The 21,658-nt window shown below is 45.8% G+C and overlaps 1 protein-coding gene across 1 annotated transcript in view; it reads right to left on the reverse strand.

Annotated features, from left to right (window-relative positions):
* TAF2 (TATA-box binding protein associated factor 2) overlaps positions 1-21,658 on the reverse strand; it is a 377,955-nt gene that overhangs the window by 89,642 nt on the left and 266,655 nt on the right. The window contains exon 20 of the mRNA XM_030218511.1: positions 17,274-17,413. Coding sequence (XP_030074371.1) covers positions 17,274-17,413 — 140 coding nt within the window. The remainder of the gene's footprint in view (positions 1-17,273; positions 17,414-21,658) is intronic.

Consider the following 21,658-nt stretch of genomic DNA (forward strand, 5'->3'; position numbering starts at 1 on the left):
TCTTCAATAATTAACAAAAAGCCGGATTCCATTCTGCCAAATTAGAAGAAATGGAAAGGATTTCCATGAGAACAAATCACCAGCAATTTCATCCCTTTGCAATTAACTCCATATTTACACTGTCAACAGTTTTATTGACAGAGATTCCTGTTTTCACTTCCTACCATGCCTCTATGTTGCAGTCCAACTGACTCTCTCATAGGTTCTTTGAATCAGGTGTACTTGAAAAAGCTTTTAGTAATATTTCTTGCCACCACAAAAAAGCTTATTTTCTAAATCTCTTTTGGTCTGCTTTATTACTTTTTTTTTTTTTTTTAAGATCAAACTTGCCCATTGTTTATGTTCATTTCTGTTTTCTTCTTAGGGGTTGCTTTGCATTTTAATTTAATTTCATGACCTAAATTCTGCTACTTGCAGACAATACAAATTGCTCAGAATGCTGCTGCTTCTTTGCTCAGATATCTCTTACTTGGCTCGTATTACACCAGTACAGTGAAGATACTTACCTGTAGAAGGTATTCTCCGAGGACAGCAGGCTGATTGTTCTCACATGTGGGTCGACGTCCCACGTCAACCCAGGAAACGGAGCAAATTTTTGAAGCAAAAATAAAAGGTTTTGCCCAGAGTATTCTGGCGTGTGAATCATGCACACCGAGCATGCGTGGACGACTTCCCGCCCGTCGTGTGAGCGTGCCCCTTAGTTAAATCAAAAAAGCATACAACAAACTAGTAACAACTCCAAAGGGGAGGTGGGCGAGTTTGTGAGATCAGTTTGCTGTCCTCGGAGAATACCTGCTACAGGTAAGTACCTTCACTTTCTCCAAGGACAAGCAGGCTGCTTGTTCTCACATGTGGGGTATCCCTAGCACCCAGGCTCACTCAAAACAATGAACATTGGTCAATTGGGCCTCGCAACGGCGAGGACATAACACAGATTGACCTGAAACCATAAACAACTAACTGGGAGTGCAGCCTGGAACGGAACAAAAATGGGTCTAGGGGGGAGGAGTTGGATTCTAAACCTCCAACAGATTCTGCAGCACCGACTGCCCAAACTGACTGTTGTGTCGGGTATCCTGCTGAAGGCAGTACTGAGATGTGAATGTGTGGACTGATGACCACATTGCAGCCTTGCAAATCTCTTCAATGGAGGCTGACTTTAAGTGAGCCACTGACGCGGCCAGGGCTCTAACATTATGAGCCATGACATGACCCCTCCAGAGTCAGCCCAGCTTGGGCATAAGTGAAGGAAATGCAATCTGCTAGCCAACTGGAGATTGTGCATTTTTCGATGGCAACTCCCCTCCTATTGGGGTCGAAAGAAACAAACAACTGGGCGGACTGTCTGAAGGGCTTTGTCCGCTCCACATAAAAGGCCAATGCTCTCTTGCAGTCCAAGGTATGCAAACTGCTTTCGCCAGGGCAGGTATGAGGACGGGGGAAAAATGTTGGCAAGACAATTGACTGGTTCAGATGGAACTCCAACACCACCTTTGGCAGGAACTTAGGGTATGTGCGGAGGACTACTCTGTTGTGATGAAACTTGATATAAGGTGCATGTACTACCAAGGCTTGAAGCTCACTGACCCTATGAGCTGAAGTAACAGCCACCAAGAAAACAACCTTCCAGGTCAAGTACTTCAGATGGCAAGAATTCAGTGGCTCAAAAGGAGCTTTCATCAGCTGAGTGAGAACGACACTGAAATCCCATGATGGGAATCCCATGGTGGAGGTTTGACAGGGGGCTTTGACAAAAGCAAATCTCTCATGAAGTGAACAACTAAAGGCTGTCCAGAGATAGGCTTACCCTCTACACGGCGATGAAAAGCACTAATCGCACTAAGGTGAACTCTTACGGAGTTGGTCTTGAGACCAGACTCTGACAAGTGTAGAAGGTATTCAAGCAGGGTCTGTGTAGGACAACAAAGAGGATCTAGGGCCTTGCTGTCACACCAGACGGCAAACTTCCTCCATTTGAAAGAGTAACACCTCTTCGTGGAATCTCTTCTGGAAGCAAGCAAGGCTCAGGAGACACCTTCTGAAAGACCCAAGGAGGCAAATTCTAAGCTCTCAACATCCAGGCTGCGAGAGCCAGATACTGGAGGTTGGGATGTAGAAGCGACCCCTAGTTCTGAGTGTTGAGGGTTGGAAAACACTCTAATCTCCACGGTTCTTCGGAGGACAACTCCAGAAGAAGAGGGAACCAAATCTGATGCGGCCAGAAGCGTGCAATCAGGATCATGGTTCCGCAGTCTTGCTTCAGTTTCAGCAAAGTCTTCCCCACTAGAGGTATGGGAAGATACGCATACAGAAGGCCTGTCGCCCAATGTAGGAGAAAGGCATCTGACACTAGTCTGTCGTGGGACTGAAGCCTGGAACAGAACTTAGGGGCCTTGTGATTGATCTGAGTGGCAAAAAGATCCACCGAGGGAGTGCCCCATGCTTGGAAGATCTTGCGGACTACGCCCATGTTCAGTGACCACTCGTGAGGTTGCATTATCCTGCTCAACCTGTCGGCCAGACTGTTGTTTACGCCTGCCAGATAAGTGGCTTGGAGAAACATGCCGTGACGGCAAGCCCAAAGCCACATCTGGACGGCTTCCTAACACAGAGGGCGAGATCCAGTGCCCCCTGCTTGTTGGTGTAAAACATGGCAACCTGATTGTCGGTCTGAATTAAGATTACTCGGTTGGACAGCCGATCTCTGAAAGCCTTGAGAACTTGCAGGGATTTAGCTTTTAATTGATAGACCAATAATTAACTCGCTCAGTTGCTTGCCTCAAAATATTTCTGATTAACTAATTGAATCTTGTATTGAAGTTTACCCGCCCATAGATTCCTCAACTGATCCCTAAGATTTTGCAGTTTGGAGGAAACAGAGGAAGAAAGGTGTTTAGAAAACTGCAGTTCAGTCAATTGTATCTGCTTTCGTAAAAGAGCATCTTGGTGAATCCTCTGTTTCTTCAATCTACTGGACCCTTTGATAAGGTGGTCACAGACATATGCCTTGAAACCATCCCACAACATACCCAGCAAAGTATCCGGGGATGAGTTCAAAGAAAAATACTCTGGAATTAACTTATGAAGGTCTCCCACTACCTCTTCTTCCGCTAAAATACTTTCATTAAACCTCCAAAATTGAAATTTCATGTCTGGGGCACCCAACAGACAGGAGAGCCATACCGGGGCATGGTCAGACCAAACTATGGTTTCTATTCTTTTTACTTGGGGCAACAAAGATTTAACACAGAATAAGAAATCTATCAGAGTATATGACTTGTGTGAGGCTGAGTAAAATGTGTATTGAGATACCCTAGGTGATCTCTCCAAACAGCAATTAACCCAAAACTCCTAATAAACGCCTTGAGGACGCATCTGTCAGACTTATGGAAAGAAAAGCCCAAGTAACTGTCTAAAGGTGTGAACCGAGTCACGTTTAGGTCAAACTTAATTATGCAAACCTCAGTAGGAAGCTTAAACAAATTACTTTCCAGAAGTTCATAAAATTCTTTTTGGTGTTCATTCGGAGCATATAGAGATGCAATATTATACCCACACCCCTGAAACTCAGCATGGATTGCAACAAACCTCCCTGATGGATCGGCTACAGTAGCTACAACAGTAATCTGTACATTTTTAGGTATTAATATTCCCACTCCATGGACTATTTTATTGGGATGTAAGTCCAGCATGCAGGTAGAAAAATACTGGGCTTTAGGTACTCCTTCTGCTTTCCTTTTTAAGTGAGTTTCTTGCACCAAGAAATTTGAGGCAGAAAATCTTTTAGCCTCTTTAATAAGGTATTACCTCTTGTAGGGAGAATTCAGACAATGAACATTCATGGAAACTATTCAAATCTCAGTCATTGCTATGGAATGGAATGTAGATTAAATACAAAAAGAGTACAACGGCATAAGAAAGCTTCCACTGTAAACACATCCAAATCATTAACTAACTCCAAGATTCTTCCTCTCCCCCTGCCCACCCCCATTTCCATGAACCAGCCTCCATCCATCTCCAAAATGGAATTATGGAAGCAGGAAGGACTCCACTAATCCAGGATACACAACAAAAGCAAATAAAAAAACAAAACCATCAAAAACAGTCAACTTACACATGGAAAAAGAGAACCACAGTCCTCCAGAGGAAGAAAATGGACTGAAGATGTGTTCCCACTGCTTCATATGCATCAGTATGTTAATGCCACTAGAAAGGAACAGACAAGATAACCATAACTCAGGAAAGTAGATTTTCATTTAACACTAGTGGAACCCTTGTTAGTAGCTTCAAGATGGCTCCAAAGGTGTCCTCTACCTGTGGAGTATGCTGCCATTTGGGCAATGAATGCTTTGCAGCTGGGGCAGCTTGCAAAGATTCTTCGCCATTCCACCATCCAGGGAGCGCAGGGTCGAAATCACCTCCTCCCTGGTGGTAATTTGGTAAGACTTCTACTGTGCATGGAAAGCCAATCCATCTATATTTATGCTATGTTATGCTATTTTGTTTTGTATACCACACAAATTATCCCGAAAAGTATTTCTAGGCAGTTCGCAATAAGAAAAGCTCTTCTCGCCAAGAGAGAACAAAACAAATTTATAGCACAAGAATAAAATACTACTTAAAAAATCTTTAAAACTCAAATCTAAGAAAACTCAAAAAGGGAAGTTTTCAAAAATTTCCGAAATTCTAAAAGGTGACAACTTTTTTCAGACTTATTGGTATTAGTTATTTCAGTTCCTGGAAAATAACTTATGTATAATTTTATAACGTATCGTCTTGGTGTGTATAAATCCCAAAAGTAATGTCCTTGAAAAACATAGCCGCCAGCTTTGCAATGAGTCAGCTAATAAATCAACTACTCCCTCAGAATTGAATCCATACACAGTTTTGTAAATCATTTAATAATCTTAAACTGTACACACTATTTAACCATTAACCAATGCAGATCATGTAAAACTGAAGAGATTCTATCAAATTTATTCAATCCATAGATAAATCTAGCCGTCTTATTTTGCAAAAACTGCAAACGTCTCAGCAATTCAGATAAGATACCACAATAAAGAGAATTGCAATAGTCTAGATGCGGAAGTATCACTGCCTGGAATAACTGATCTAAAATTATTTTGTGTTAATGAGGATCTAATTGGTGTCAGCTGTCTCAATCGAAAGAAAACTCTTTTACTAAGAGCATTTATTTGACTTTCATATGATAATTTTGAATCAAGAATAATGCCCAGCACTTTCGAATGATCTTCTATCATCAAATTTTCTCCAGAAACCAGTGTTTTCTGAAAGCAAATCAAAATCCCTAAACCAGACAAGTTTGGTTTTTTGCTTAAGTTCAAAAAATGAGTAGTAGTCCGTTAATCTATAATGGAGATATAGCTTTCTACCCTTTTTGATAGTTTCTGTAGTTGTGATCAAAACAGGACACAACAAAAATATATCATCTGCACAGGATAATGCAAAAACTCCCAGTTCTGTGAGATATCTTCCTAGTGAGCTCAAGTATATATTGAAAAGTGAAGGAGACACTGCAGACCCCTGTGGGCCTCTACAACCTGGGTTCCAACTATAAAAAGCTCACTCCTTCCCCCTAACCATATAAGATCTTAAAGTCAAAAATGGTCAAACCAGGTTTAATACCGTGCCTGTTACGCCCAGCTCACTTAATCTGAGAAGCAATACAGTGTGATTTATAGCACCGAATGCTGCAGAAATATCAAATTGGAGCAGTATAACCTGCTATCCTTTGCTTAGATGTTGCTTAATTTCATAAGCACCAGGAGTAAGGTCTCAGTACTGTGTCTTGATCTAAACACGTGTTGAATTTTGTGCAGAATGTTATATGTCTCAATAAACCTTTGTAACTGCTCATATACTAAAAATTCAAGTAACTTCACCATCCACGGGATATTTGCCACTGGAAGAAAACTTTCAAACAGAGACAAACTTGCCCCTATAGATTTTGGGAGTGGGGTCAGTACAATACCTGAAAGTTCTTTTGGATAACACCCTAATTCAAGAGAATTATTAGCAAAAGCAGTTAGCCATCTAATGATTTAACTCTCTGCGCCTCTTTAGTGTTAGAGGAGAAAGGTCTGGAAAGATCTTGAGAAGGAAAGTGTCCCAGTCCTTGTGAGCTGCACAGTAAATACTGTCCTTTTGAGTACAGCTATGATAACAAACCACAATATCTTTGGTTTGGTTGGCCCAGGAAGGACCCCAACGCTCGGTGAGCACTCTCAATCTTGATAGCCTTAGGCATTATGGTGACACCTGCTTTCTCCTAGATGCCACTGAGAGCTTCTAGACAGGAAAAGCACAATATAGATACCCTGAAGTTTCAGGTAGTCCTCTAATTCAGAGATTATTCCATCTAATCCTGTTTTCTAACTCCTCCAGTCTGTCGGCCAGTTCGGTTTGATGCTGCAGCAATGTAGCTGCTTTTTGTGCTAGTTCTGCATCTGAGTGCTATGGTCGTCAAGTCTCACTTCGTTCTCTTCTATGCTTTGGCCCAAGTCAGCCATATCTGCATGCAAATCAGTACCTAGATTGTCCAAGTCAGCTCTAGTTGCTGCCATCTCTGCTTTAAGTTCATGGAACCAGCCACAGAGTTTCTCAAAAGCTGTTTGCAAGAACTCTACATTGTTGAATCGATCTCCAATCGACACGCCCAAGAGTTGGGCAGCACTCATAGTAGCAGTTGGGGCCATGTCATGCTCTATACATAGCTGAGAGGGGCCTTGGTAGGCAAACTCCTGCAAATCGTTAGATGACTTCTTATGAGCCATCGGATATCTCAAAAGGCACTCTGGCAAGTTTATTGTACCAATTTAACGTAAAAAAAAAAATAGAAATGGGAAAGATTGATGGTGTTAGATTTCCCATGTGTATTGAGGTGCTGAGGGCTCAAGCATCCATTCAGCTTGGGGACATCACTTCCTACCCATGAAGAAATAGGGTTTGGTGGTCAGGTGCTGTGCTGGCGTTTCTTTTTTTGGACATAATAAAGTTATAGGGTAAGATTATGAGGAGAGTGATCTTAAAGAACGGAATTACATTGGGGTGTCCCTCAGGGTTCACCTTTATCCCCATTTCTTAATATTTATATTTCATCCTTAGGTGCTTTGGTGTGTACTTCTGGTCTATCATTTTATGCCTATGTGGATGACAATCATGTGCTGCTCCCTGTAGAGGGTGAAAGGAGAGAGCAATATTCAAGGATGCAGCATTGTATGGATATGGTAAGAGTTGTTTGTTACTAGTGTCTTGGTATGGAATGTTGGAAATCAGTGGCATTTTGCTTTGGAGATGCCTCTTGGTCCTCTGTGTTTTAAGGTGGAAGTACGCTCTGAATCTCTTCCATGTATGGAGATTGTGAAAGTCTTGAGAGTGGTTTTAGAGGAGAATGAGGTTGAGTCACAGCAGGCTGCTGGTGTGTTGTGCAGTTGGCACGAAAGTTGTATCCATTTTTATCAGAAGAGGCATTTCGATCTGTAGTCCAACAGGAGGTGGCCACTGGATTGCGTTATTGTAATTTTGTGAAAAAGAAATACTACTAATAGGTGATTTTAATATGGCAGCTGTTGACTGAGGTATCCCTATTATGGGGTCCTTTAAAAGTAGGGAGATCCTAGATTCTCTACAGGGAGTATTATTCCAGCAGCTGGTAATGGAACCCATGCAGGATGGGGCCATACTGTACTTAGTGTTTATGAATGGGGAGAGTGTTTCTGGTGTTATAGTATGAGATCATCTAGCATCCACTGATTACCAGATGGTGTGGTTTAATATTAACATAGGTGTGGCGAGTGTTCATTCAAAAGTGACGGCTCTAGACTTTTAAAGAAACTAACTTTGTTCAGATGCGGGATTACCTCAAAGAATTATTGTTTGGATGGGAACATCTGGAAGAAGTTGGAAAACAGTGGGCAAAACTGAAAGGAGCTATTGTAAGGCAACAAACCTTTTTGTAAGTAAATAAAAGTAAGAGGAAAAGGAGTCTGTTTTGGTTCTCAAAAGCAGTAATTGAAAAGCCTTTATAAACTACAAAAGATCACAGAAAGAGGAAGACAGAATACAATATCTGGAAAAGCTAAGAGAAGCCGGTATAGTCAGGCAAACAAAGAGGCAAATGAAATAAAAAATAGCCAATACAGTAAAATGTGTGTGTGTGTGTGTGGGGGGGGGGGGGGGCAATACATTTTTTTACATATGTTAATATAAGGAGGAAGTTCAAAAGTGACATTGAGAAACTCAAAAGTGAAGGGGAAGAATATGTAGAAACTGATAAAGATAAGGCGGAATTGCTTAACAAATATTTCCATTCTATGTTCACAACTGAAAGGCTTAGAGCAGGACCACAGAAGACAAACACAAATAGAAATGGAGGGCAGGTAGTCTCTGAACAATTTTCAAAGTACTGTGTTCATGAGGAGCTGGCTAAACTAAAGGTGGTCAAAGTGACGGGGCCAGATGACATACATCCAAGGGTACTGAAGGAACTTAGAGAAGTTCTAGCAGCATCGCTGGCTAACCTTTTCAATGCTTCTCTAGAGTCAGGAGTGGTACAAGTGGACAGGAGAAGAGGAGATGTGGTGCCTTCTCCACAAAAGCAGAAGGAAGGAAAAGGTTTAGAACTACTACTACTTAACATTTCTAGAGCGCTACTAGGGTTAGCAGCGCTGTACAAATTAACAAATAAGGACAGTCCCTGCTCAGAAGAGCTTACAATCTAAAGGACAAAATGTCAAGTTGGGGTAGTTTAGATTTCCTGAGAAAAGGTGTAGTGATTAGGTGCCGAAGGCGACATTGAAGAGGTGGGCTTTGAGCAATGATTTGAAGATGGGTAGGGAGGGGGCCCGGCGTATGGGCTCAGGGAGTTTGTTCCAAGCATGGGGTGAAGTGAGGCAGAAAGGACAAAGCCTAGAGTTGGCGGTGGTGGAGAAGGGTACTGAAAGGAGGGATTTGTCAAGAGAGCGGAGGTTACGGGTGGGGACATAAGGGGAGATGAGAGTAGAGAGATAAGGAGGGGCTGCAGATCGAGTGCATTTGTAGGTGAGTAGGAGAAGCTTGAACTGTATGCGGTATCTGATCGGAAGCCATTGAAGTGATTTGAGGAGAGGGGTGATATCAGTATATCGGTTGAGGCGGAAGATAAGACGTGCGGCCGAGTTCTGGATGGACTGAAGGGGGGATAGATGGCTAAGTGGGAGGCCGGTGAGGAGTAGGTTGCAGTAGTCAAGGCGAGAGGTAATGAGAGAGTGGATGAGAGTTCGAGTGGTGTGCTCGGAGAGGAGGGGGAGAATTTTGCTAATGTTATAGAGGAAGAAGCGACAGGTCTTGGCTATCTGCTGGATATGCGCAGAGAAGGAGAGGGAGGAGTCAAAGATGACACCAAGGTTGCGGGCAGATGAGACAGGGACGATGAGGGTGTTATCAATTGAGATAGAGAGTGAAGGGAGAGGAGAAGTGGGTTTGGCTGGTATGTCTGACTTCTGTGATAAGTACATCAATGGAAACGCTTTTAAAACAGAGAATAGTAGTAGTAGTAGGATAATTTACCAAGTTGGATTGATTTTCTTATATTCTTTGTCTGGAAAGCGAATGCTACATACCTGTAGAAGGTATTCTCCGAGGACAGCAGGCTGATTGTTCTCACTGATGGGTGACGTCCACGGCAGCCCCTCCAATCGGAACACTTTACAAGCAAAGGCCTTTGCTAGTCCTCGCGCGCCGATGCGCACCGCGCATGCACGGCCGTCTTCCCGCCCAAACCGGCTCGTGTTCGTCAGTCCCATATGTAGCAAGACAAAGACAAGGGAAGGCACAACTCCAAAGGGGAGGCGGGCGGGTTTGTGAGAACAATCAGCCTGCTGTCCTCAGAGAATACCTTCTACAGGTATGTAGCATTCGCTTTCTCCGAGGACAAGCAGGCTGCTTGTTCTCACTGATGGGGTATCCCTAGCCCCCAGGCTCACTCAAAACAACAACCATGGTCAATTGGGCCTCGCAACGGCGAGGACATAACTGAGATTGACCTAAAAAATTTACCAACTAACTGAGAGTGCAGCCTGGAACAGAACAAACAGGGCCCTCGGGGGGTGGAGTTGGATCCTAAAGCCCAAACAGGTTCTGAAGAACTGACTGCCCGAACCGACTGTCGCGTCGGGTATCCTGCTGCAGGCAGTAATGAGATGTGAATGTGTGGACAGATGACCACGTCGCAGCTTTGCAAATTTCTTCAATAGAGGCTGACTTCAAGTGGGCTACCGACGCAGCCATGGCTCTAACATTATGAGCCGTGACATGACCCTCAAGAGCCAGCCCCGCCTGGGCATAAGTGAAGGAAATGCAATCTGCTAGCCAATTGGATATGGTGCGTTTCCCCACAGCCACTCCCCTCCTATTGGGATCAAAAGAAACAAACAATTGGGCGGACTGTCTGTTGGGCTGTGTCCGCTCCAGATAGAAGGCCAATGCTCTCTTGCAGTCCAATGTGTGCAGCTGACGTTCAGCAGGGCAGGAATGAGGACGGGGAAAGAATGTTGGCAAGACAATTGACTGGTTCAGATGGAACTCCGACACGACCTTTGGCAAGAACTTAGGGTGAGTGCGGAGGACTACTCTGTTATGATGAAATTTGGTGTAAGGGGCCTGGGCTACCAGGGCCTGAAGCTCACTGACTCTTCGAGCTGAAGTAACTGCCACCAAGAAAATGACCTTCCAGGTCAAGTACTTCAGATGGCAGGAATTCAGTGGCTCAAAAGGAGGTTTCATCAGCTGGGTGAGAACGACATTGAGATCCCATGACACTGTAGGAGGCTTGACAGGGGGCTTTGACAAAAGCAAACCTCTCATGAAGCCAACAACTAAAGGCTGTCCTGAGATCGGCTTACCTTCCACACGGTAATGGTATGCACTGATTGCACTAAGGTGAACCCTTACAGAGTTGGTCTTGAGACCAGACTCAGACAAGTGCAGAAGGTATTCAAGCAGGGTCTGTGTAGGACAAGAGCGAGGATCTAGGGCCTTGCTGTCACACCAGACGGCAAACCTCCTCCACAGGAAGAAGTAACTCCTCTTAGTGGAATCTTTCCTGGAAGCAAGCAAGATGCGGGAGACACCCTCTGACAGACCCAAAGAGGCAAAGTCTATGCTCTCAACATCCAGGCCGTGAGAGCCAGGGACCGGAGGTTGGGATGCAGAAGCGCCCCTTCGTCCTGTGTGATGAGGGTTGGAAAACACTCCAATCTCCACGGTTCTTCGGAGGACAACTCCAGAAGAAGAGGGAACCAGATCTGACGCGGCCAAAAAGGAGCAATCAGAATCATGGTGCCTCGGTCTTGCTTGAGTTTCAACAAAGTCTTCCCGACCGAGGTATGGGAGGATAAGCATACAGCAGACCTTCCCCCCAGTCCAGGAGGAAGGCATCCGATGCCAGTCTGCCGTGGGCCTGAAGCCTGGAACAGAACTGAGGGACTTTGTGGTTGGCTCGAGATGCAAAGAGATCTACCAAGGGGGTGCTCCACACCTGGAAGATCTGGCGCACTACTCTGGAGTTGAGCGACCACTCGTGAGGTTGCATAATCCTGCTCAACCTGTCGGCCAGACTGTTGTTTACGCCTGCCAGGTATGTGGCTTGGAGCACCATGCCGTGACGGCGAGTCCAGAGCCACATGCTGACGGCTTCCTGACACAGGGGGCGAGATCCGGTGCCCTCCTGCTTGTTGATGTAATACATGGCAACCTGGTTGTCTGTCTGAATTTGGATAATTTGGTGGGACAACCGATCTCTGAAAGCCTTCAGAGCGTTCCAGACCGCTCTTAACTCCAGGAGAATGATCTGCAGATCGCGTTCCTGGAGGGACCAGCTTCCCTGGGTGTGAAGCCCATCGACATGAGCTCCCCACCCCAGGAGAGACGCATCCGTAGTCAGCACTTTTTGTGGCTGAGGAATTTGGAAAGGACGTCCCAGAGTCAAATTGGACCAAATCATCCACCAATACAGGGATTTGAGAAAACTCGTGGACAGGTGGATCACGTCTTCTAGGTCCCCAGCAGCCTGAAACCACTGGGAAGCTAGGGTCCATTGAGCAGATCGCATGTGAAGGCGGGCCATGGGAGTCACATGAACTGTGGAGGCCATGTGGCCCAGCAATCTCAACATCTGCCAAGCTGTGATCTGCTGGGACGCTCGCACCCGCGAGACGAAGGACAACAAGTTGTTGGCTCTCGTCTCTGGGAGATAGGAACGAGCCGTCCGAGAATCCAGCAAAGCTCCTATGAATTTGAGTCTCTATACTGGGAGAAGATGGGACTTTGGATAATTTATCACAATAGTCTGCATGGACTGTAGAGCTCCTGCCTCGGATGTGTTCTTCACCAGCCAATCGTCGAGATAGGGGAACACGTGCACTCCCAGCCTGCGAAGTGCCGCTGCTACTACGGCCAGGCACTTCGTGAACACCCTGGGCGCAGAGGCGAGCCCAAAGGGTAGCACACAGTACTGGAAGTGACGTGTTCCCAGCTGAAATCGCAGATACTGCCTGTGAGCTGGCAGTACCGGGATGTGCGTGTAGGCGTCCTTCAAGTCCAGAGAGCATAGCCAATTGTTTTCCTGAATCATGGGAAGAAGGGTGCCCAGGGAAAGCAGCCTGAACTTTTCCTTGACCAGATATTTGTTCAGGGCCCTTAGGTCTAGGATGGGACGCATCCCCCCTGTTTTCTTTTCCACAAGGAAGTACCTGGAATAGAATCCCAGCCCTTCTTGCCCGGATGGCACGGGCTCGACCGCATTGGCGCTGAGAAGGGCGGAGAGTTCCTCTGCAAGTAACTGCTTGTGCTGGAAGCTGTAGGACTGAGCTCCCGGTGGGCAATTTGGAGGCTTTGAGGCCAAATTGAGGGTGTATCCTTGCAGGACTATTTGAAGAACCCAACGGTCGGAGGTTACAAGAGGCCACCTTTGGTAAAAAACTTTCAACCTCCCCCCGACCGGCAGATCGCCCGGCACGGACACGTTGATGTCGGCTATGCTCTGCTGGAGCCAGTCAAAAGCTCGTCCCCTGCTTTTGCTGGGGAGCCGTGGGGCCTTGCTGAGGCGCACGCTGCTGACGAGAGCGAGCGCGCTGGGGCTTAGCCTGGGCCGCAGGCTGTCGAGAGGGAGGATTGTACCTATGCTTACCAGAAGAGTAGGGAACAGCCCTCCTTCCCCCATAAAAACGTCTACCTGATGAGGTAGATGCTGAAGGCTGCCGGCGGGAGAATTTGTCAAAAGCGTTATCCCGCTGGTGGAGCTGTTCTACCACCTGTTCGACTTTCTCTCCAAAAATGTTGTCCGCTCGTCAAGGGGAGTCCGCAATCTGCTGCTGGATCCTATTCTCCAGGTCGGACGCAACATCAAAGGTATCATACACCCCTCTGGCCAGGAATTTTCTGCACGCCTTCAGCTGCCTGACCACCTCCTGAAACGGCTTGGCTTGCTCAGGAGGGAGCTTGTCCACCAAGCCCGCCAACTGTCGCACATTGTTCCACATATGGATGCTCGTGTAGAGCTGGTAGGACTGAATCTTGGCCACGAGCATAGAGGAATGATAGGCCTTCCTCCCAAAGGAGTCTAAGGTTCTGGAGTCCTTGCCCGGGGGCGCAGAAGCATGCTCTCTAGAACCCTTAGCCTTCTTTAGGGCCAGATCCACCACACCAGAGTCGTGAGGCAACTGAGTGCGCATCAGCTCTGGGTCCCCATGGATCCGATACTGGGATTCGATCTTCTTGGGAATGTGAGGATTAGTTAATGGCTTGGTCCAGTTCGCCAGCAATGTCTTTTTTAGGACATGATGCATGGGTACTGTGGACGCTTCCTTAGGTGGAGAAGGATAGTCCAAGAGCTCAAACATTTCAGTCCTGGGCTCATCCTCCACAACCACTGGGAAGGGGATGGCCGTAGACATCTCTCGGACAAAGGCCGCGAAAGACAGACTCTCGGGAGGAGAAAGCTGCCTTTCAGGGGAGGGAGTGGGGTCAGAAGGAAGGCCATCAGACTCCTTGTCAGAGAAATATCTGATGTCCTCCTCCTCCTCCCACGAGGCCTCACCATCGGTATCAGACATAAGTTCACGAACCTGCGTCTGAAGCCGTGCCCGACTCGACTCCGTGGAAACACGGCCACGGTAGGATCGTCGAGAAGTGGACTCCATCGCCAGCACCGGCGAAGCTCCCTCAGCCAACGTCGTCGGGGAGTCTGCCTGGGAGGCGGCCGTAGCCGGTACCGCAAGCGGTACCGATACCGGAGACCTCACCTCGGGCAAGGGGCCAGCCGTCGCCTCACTCGAGGTTACGGTGGCGCAAGCACCCCCGGTACCGCAGAAGGGCGCAACAGCTCTCCCAGAATCTCTGGAAGAACGGCCCGGAGACTCTCGTGCAGAGCGGCTGTGGAGAAAGACTGAGAAGCCGATGCAGGTGTCGAGGTCAGAGTCTGTTCCGGGCGTGGAGGCGGTTCCGGGCGTGGAGGCGGTTCCGGGCTGTCCAAGGGGGAGCGCATCGACACCTCCTGAACAGAGGGTGAGCGGTCCTCCCGATGCCGATGCCTACTGGGTTCCGACTGCCTCGGCGACCCAGAGCTCTCGATACCGAGACAGGAAGGAGACCGGTGACGATGCTTCTTTGACTTCTTCAAGCGAAGCATGTCACCGGAGCTTCCCGGTACCGACGAGGAGGACGTAGAATCCAACCGTCGCTTCCTCGGGGCCGAGGCCTGAAGAAGGTCGATCTCGGGGGGGGGCTGTACCGCAGGAGCCCTCAGGGCAGGGGGAGACCCACCCGAAGGCTCACCGCCACCAGCAGGGGAATGGACAGCCCTCACCTGCACTCCAGACGAAGCACCACCGTCCGACGACATCAGCAATAGCGGAGGTCCCGGTACCACTGACGTCGACGCAGCCTTTCGATGTCTCGGTACCAACGATGCAGGAGGTAGAAGCCTCGATGCAGTCAATGCCGATACCGAGGTCGAAGACTTCGATGCTGTCGACGTCGATGCACTCGATGTGTCCCGTGCTGTTGTTGTCGAAGAGCCCGAGAACAATGCGTTCCACTGGGCCAATCTCGCTACCTGAGTCCTCTTTTTCAAACGAGCACAAAGACTGCAGGCCTGCGGGCGGTGCCCAGCTTCCAGACACTGAAGACACGAAGCGTGCCTATCAGTGAGCGAGATTACCCGGGCGCACTGGGTGCACTTCTTGAAGCCGCTGGAAGACTTCGATGACATGGGTGGAAAAATCACGCCGGCGAAATCAAAATTCGCGATGATGACGAAAGGCACCAAAAAGAAGGGAGAAAAAACCCGTACCGAGGTCAAATAGGCCGGTCCCGAAAGCGAAAGGAAACTTACGCGGGGAAAAGGCTGGAAACACGGGAAAGGGGTAAAGACCGGAGCGGTCTCTCTTTTTTTTTTTTTAAGCGAAAATCGCGAAGACGCGCGAGGTCAACTTGAGGGGCACGAAACGGCGGCAAAACACGACCGTCCCGAGCGCGGACAAAAGAAGACTGACGAACACGAGCCGGTTCAGGCGGGAAGACGGCCACGCATGCGTGGTGCGCATGGGCGTGCGAGGGCTAGCAAAGGCCTTTGCTAGTGAAGTTTCCGAATGGAGGGGGCTGCCGTGGACATCACCCATCAGTGAGAACAAGCAGCCTGCTTGTCCTCGGAGAATCTCTAATAACTATACCTAAGATACATTTCATACTGGAGACAGTGCATATATTTATGGCATTTATACACCGCTCTTTCCCGCTTGACAGCAGGTTCAGTGTGGCTTACAAGGTATGGTACAAAGTATCACAGAGATAACACGAAGTGTGGTACAAAGAGTCAAGAGATGATCCAGTTATAAAGAGTAGGGCAGTAGGGAGAGATTTGGGGGAGAGGATTGGAGTATGAGTAGTGCTAGTGTTGTGTATTAAGTTCGGGAATTAAGTTGGGTTGTTTGGGTAGGCTTGTTTGAAGAGGTAAGTTTTCAGCAGCTTTCGGAAGGGAAGGTGTTCATTGGTTGTTCGGATATGTCGAAGTATTGCGTTCCAGAGTTGGCTGCCTATAACGGAGAAGTTGGATGCATTGTAGGTTTTGTATTTGAGGTCTTTGCAATTGGGAAGATGAAGATTGAGGTATGTACGAGAAGATTTGGACCTGTTCCTGGCTGGAAGATCGATCAGTTTGGACATGTAGCTTGGAGATTCGGCATGGAGGATCTTGTGGATCATTTTGTGGGCTTTGAAGTTTATCCGTTCCCTGATAGGGAGCTAGTGAAGTTTTTCACGAAGTGGTGTTGTACTTTCAAATCGTGATTTACCAAAGATGAGTCTGGCTGCTGTGTTTTGGGCGGTTTGGAGTTTTTTCATGATTTAGGCTTTGCAACCGATGAAGATGCTGTTGCAGTAGTCGGCATGGGTGAGTACTGTGGATTGTACTAGGTTGCGGAAAGTATTCTGTGGGAGGAATGGTTTTACTCTTTTCAGTACCCACATCATGTTGAACATCTTCTTCGTCATGGCTTGTGCATATTCATTAAGGATAGTGTAAAAAATGGACAAGCCAATGAGGGATAATGACTGGTCTAATATGTACAAAGTCGTTGGTTTTGTGTTTTCTGTTGATATTTACTATTTTTTTTAGTCTACTTGTCCAAATAAAAATTATTTTCAAACCAATGCCATTAATTTAAACAAAAAAAAACCTCAGGTTCAATATTTCAAAAACTAACATTTTCACAAAGAAGTTTTACTTAACAAACTGATCACAACATACCTACTACACCTGAATTCAAAACATCCTGTCAGCCAACTCGAGAATTATTTGCAAAGTTATACAGAAGCTGCATACAGGCATCATAAAACACTCTGGGGTCCCTTTACTAAAGCTTAACGCAGACTAATGGATATTAGTGAGCACTACATGCTGTGTGTCCTATTTTACACCTATGGGCCAAGTGGCGCCTAGCGCACCCCAAAGTCTGTTAGCGCACACTAAGTTTTAGTAAAAGTGCGAAGCAGATGTTTGTTAAATAGTAATTCAAAAACACTGACCAAAAGTAATAAAGCACTGTTTTACACCACTGCAAGGGAGAATTTCAACAAAGTACAGTTCTGAGTGGTTTATAGTGAAGTGCTGCTTTAAAAAGAGTAAGTTACTTCCTTGTGTAGATATTTTAACAGTTTTCTGCTTACTTTTATTTTGTAGCTTCTGAGAATTATACATTAAGTGAAATAGATTGTACCTTTTGTGTAATCGACAACTGCTTCCAATGCTGCTACGCGAACATCCACAAAGTGCCCATACTCTGCATATGACTTAAAAACAGTAGAATCACTGGGGACATGTCCATTCTTTTGAAGCACACGAATAGCTCTCAGACAGCTAGAAGGAAAATAAATCATACCATGAATTCTGTAAAAGTCAAGCCTGAATAGCAGAGATCTAAAACTTTGGAAAGCCAAATTTATTAGGTCAATTACTGAATCACAAGAAGGCTTGTAAAAACTGCTACAAAATAACTTTTTATACTTTTTATACTATAGGAACACAGACACAGGGTTTTTATCATTCATGGATGACTTCAAACTGCACAGAACACGGCAGCCAGACTCATATTTGGCAAAATGAACATAGTAACATATAGTAACACAGTAGATGATGGCAGAAAAAGACCTGCACGGTCCATCCAGTCTGCCCAACAAGATAACTCATATGTGCTACTTTTTGTGTATACCCTACTTTGATTTGTACCTGTGCTCTTCAGGGCACAGACCGTATAAGTCTGCCCAGCACTATCCCCGCCTCCCAACCATCGGCTCTGGCACAGACCGTATAAGTCTGCCCAGCACTATCCCCGCCTCCCAACCACCAGCCCCGGCACAGACCGTATAAGTCTATCCAGCACTATCCCTGTCTTCCACCACCGGCTCTGGCACAGACCGTATTCTGCCCAGCACTATCCCTGCCTCCCAACCACCAGTCCCGCTTCCCACCACCGGCTCCGGCACAGACCGTATAAGTCTGCCCACACGACACAGTGTCCCTCCGTAAACTATTGAAAACTTATTTATTTAAGAAAGCATACAATAACAAATTATCCTAAATGCAAATTAACAAAACGCAACTATACAACATGTATTTTCTATATCTCAACTGTTTTTGCTAATTATCTTGATTTCCAGTTTAATGATCCTAATTGTTCAAGCTATTTTTGTCATGAACGAAGTTTAACCTATTACCTTTAGCTCTTATCATAGGACGAACTTTCCTCCTGTAACCTAACCTAATCTGTCCCTCTACCTCAACTATGTATTTCTCCTATCCGGAACTGGTAATCACCACTTACGGAACTATGTAAGCCACATTGAGCCTGCAAATAGGTGGGAAAATGTGGAATACAAATGTTATAAATAAATTATAAGTGTGGGCTACTGTTAAGATGGGTTATTTTACTGTTAAGTCAGGATATTCACACCTAGTCTCACTCACTCACACAAGGGGTGACTCAAACTGCACATACTGCAGGGGGACATGTTCATCCACTCCTACCCTAGCTGAGATAACAATTAACCATCTCTCTGACCTCATGTGCAACTTTCTTCAAATCAATGACCTTACTTTCTAACTCTTCCTACTTTCTTACCCATCTATATGTTAAAACTTTGCCTTACCCTTCACTATCAATTATAATGTTTTATTACATATTGTGTTAACATTGCAAGTAGTATACCATGCAATACTTTGCATTGTTAGTTGAATATTTTTACTGCTGTAATTGCCTATTGCTCATGTTTGATCTATTCTTACTATACACCGCCTTGAGTGAATTCCTTAAAAAAGGTGGTAAATAAATCTGAATAAATAAATAAACTGCATAAAATGGGATCTATGCTAAAACAGCAAATGTTAGCGGTAAAATAATTTCTGAACTTCCCCCATAAGTCATTCAAATATTTGTAACTTAGTATAAACTATGATCAAACACACATATTTTCATACTGAAATGATTGCTGAGTCCATAGCATCCCAATTAGAAATTGCCTCAACCAGAATTCATAATAAATACCTGGTCGATCACTTAAATTGTATCCTATTCTATAGACCACCCGGCAACTGGAACGAATGTCAGTCTAACCTTATGGACTTTATATCAAACATCTGTGTATCCAATCCTAACATCTTAATACTAGTTGACAAATCTCTACCTAGAAGACATCAATTCTACCAATATACGAGATTGCATGGATTTCCTCTATACTTGGGATTTCACATTCCCACAATTGTATGCTACCCATATTAAAGGGCACACATTGGACCTCTTCTCTTTCAAACTATCCACTAACCACAACATATTAATGTCTGATTTTAAGTGGTCAGAAATTCCTTGGTCTGATCATCATAAATTAAACCTCTCATTAAATTGGTGGAAGAAGAGTTTATATCATACACCAGTACATAGAACTTACAGCACAAGAGGACAAATTGACCCAATAAAATTTTGGCAAAAGATATATGACAATGAATGGAAAGCTTGAACGGATTCCACACATTACCTCTCTGACTGGGACGATATATGCAGTAGCGTATTAGACGAAATTGCTCCCCTTAGTACAAGAACTTCACAAAGACATAATGTTATTCATTGGTTCAATGATGAACTAAAAAACTTAAAACATTAACCAGAAAACTTGAACGTGCATGGAAACAAATCAAGGATGAGCATAAACATTGCATGGAAACAAATACAAAGAAAATACAAATATACAGTAAGACGAACTAAAAGATCCTATTACAAATCTAAAATAGGACCAGACTACAAATGTGAAGTACAATAAAAATACATACCATCACAACATTAATTACAAATATAAATGGGCAAGAAGGAAGTGACATCAGTGAGGGAAGATGGACACAAAGTAAGTGCTCCGTCGTCAGCCAGTGAAAAAACCCTCTTTCTGTTGCTTTAGGGCGGCTTCTTACCTCCAGCGATACTGCTCAGGATCGATGGTGCCTGGTAGCTTGAGATGGCATTGAACTGACAACCGGAGGACAGTAAACTGGCTTCCTGGGCAGCAGATTGGCTATTGAGCAAGGGCCCACGTGGTGCGGGCCTGGTTGAGGAGGAAGGCCTCAGTGTCGGGGCTGGTGAGTGGAGCCTGCATGTGGACCAGAATGTGCAGATGGCGGTGTAGGAGTCAACAGTGACTAAAGCTGATTTCCAAGCGTGGATGAATTTGGCTCAGTAAAGGTGCAAGATGCAGGTTAAGAGCTGAAGGATGATTTGGTGGAGATGGGCACGTGTACTGACAGGGTGGAAACCCGTATGGCCAGCCATGAGGATATGGTGTCAGAGCTTCAGACTGGTCTCGAGGCACTTCAAAAAGAACACCGGGAGCTGGTGGCCAAAATGGATAACATTGAGAACAGGTCTCGGAGAAATAATCTGAGGTAGTGGAGAGTGCCTGAGACCACTGACTTTAATAATGCAATGCAGGTTGTCCAAGCTTTTGTGATCTGGTTGTTACCTGATGAGACATCTTTGATTCCTACTTAGTGTGCACATAGGTCCTTGGGACCTCAAGTTGCGGACAAGCCACGGGACACTGTTGTATGCTTTCAGAGGATTGCAGATAAGAAGCGGCTCATGCGCAAGGCTTGTGAATTGGAGCAAATGACTTGGTGGGGTGTTCAGGTGGCAATTTACCAGGACTTGGCTTATACCACGTCACAAAAGTGAAAGGCATTCTGGGAGATTACTCAGAGCTGCAACAAACCCAGTGGAGATACAAATGGACATTTCCTTTTGGACTGTTGATCACAATCAATGAGGTCCAAAAGAAGGTGATTACTGATCTTCCACCTGCCCCAAACAACTCTACTGCATGCTTGGATGTTTGTCAGAAGCTGGTCAGGTTCAGGTAGCAAAAGGTGGACCAAGTGTGCGATAGAGGGGCCACAGTTCCAAGCCGGGTGTGGATCCGGGAACTTCGCTGATGGCATGTTTCCTTGGATACTGGACTTACCCGAGACTGCTGATCTGCTGTTTGTGTGTTGATTGAGTTGGCCTTTTATAGCTATTTCTAGGGCCTGCTCTATATAGTTGTATGTGAGAAATGGGAGGTGTGTGTGTGGGAGGGAGGGGGGGAGGGAGCTGTGTGTATGGATTTGGGGTGGAAGAATGTTGTGGTTTTCAGTTAAGAGTGGGTGACAAGAGGAGGGGGGTTGGTGCGGTGTGTATGCTGTGGGGAATGGGCTGCTCCGGAGGTTGCTTCCTAGCTAACTGGCAGGGGATCTAATGATTTCTCACAAGACCATAAGTGGAGGAGTGGGGAGGAAGGGGGAGGAGTGGGGGTTTGGAGTGTTTTCATTCTTGGTTTGTGTTATGGGACCACCTGATTTGAAAGTACTAACCTATAATGTGCGGGAACTCCCCCTTTAAAGATCTATGCTATTTAAGGAGTTGACCAGAGTGAAGGGGGCTGTTTGCTTTCTTCAGGAGACTCATCTGCTTAAGCAGCATGAGCATTATGTGCAGGATGCTTGCTTCCCCACAAGGTACTGGGCATCTACTTCAGTTACCTGTAAGAAAGCAGGGGTTGGTGGCACAGGGCCTGACTGGATGTTCTT

The sequence above is a fragment of the Microcaecilia unicolor genome, chromosome 1 (assembly GCF_901765095.1).
Source record: "Microcaecilia unicolor chromosome 1, aMicUni1.1, whole genome shotgun sequence".
NCBI lineage: Eukaryota > Metazoa > Chordata > Amphibia > Gymnophiona > Siphonopidae > Microcaecilia > Microcaecilia unicolor.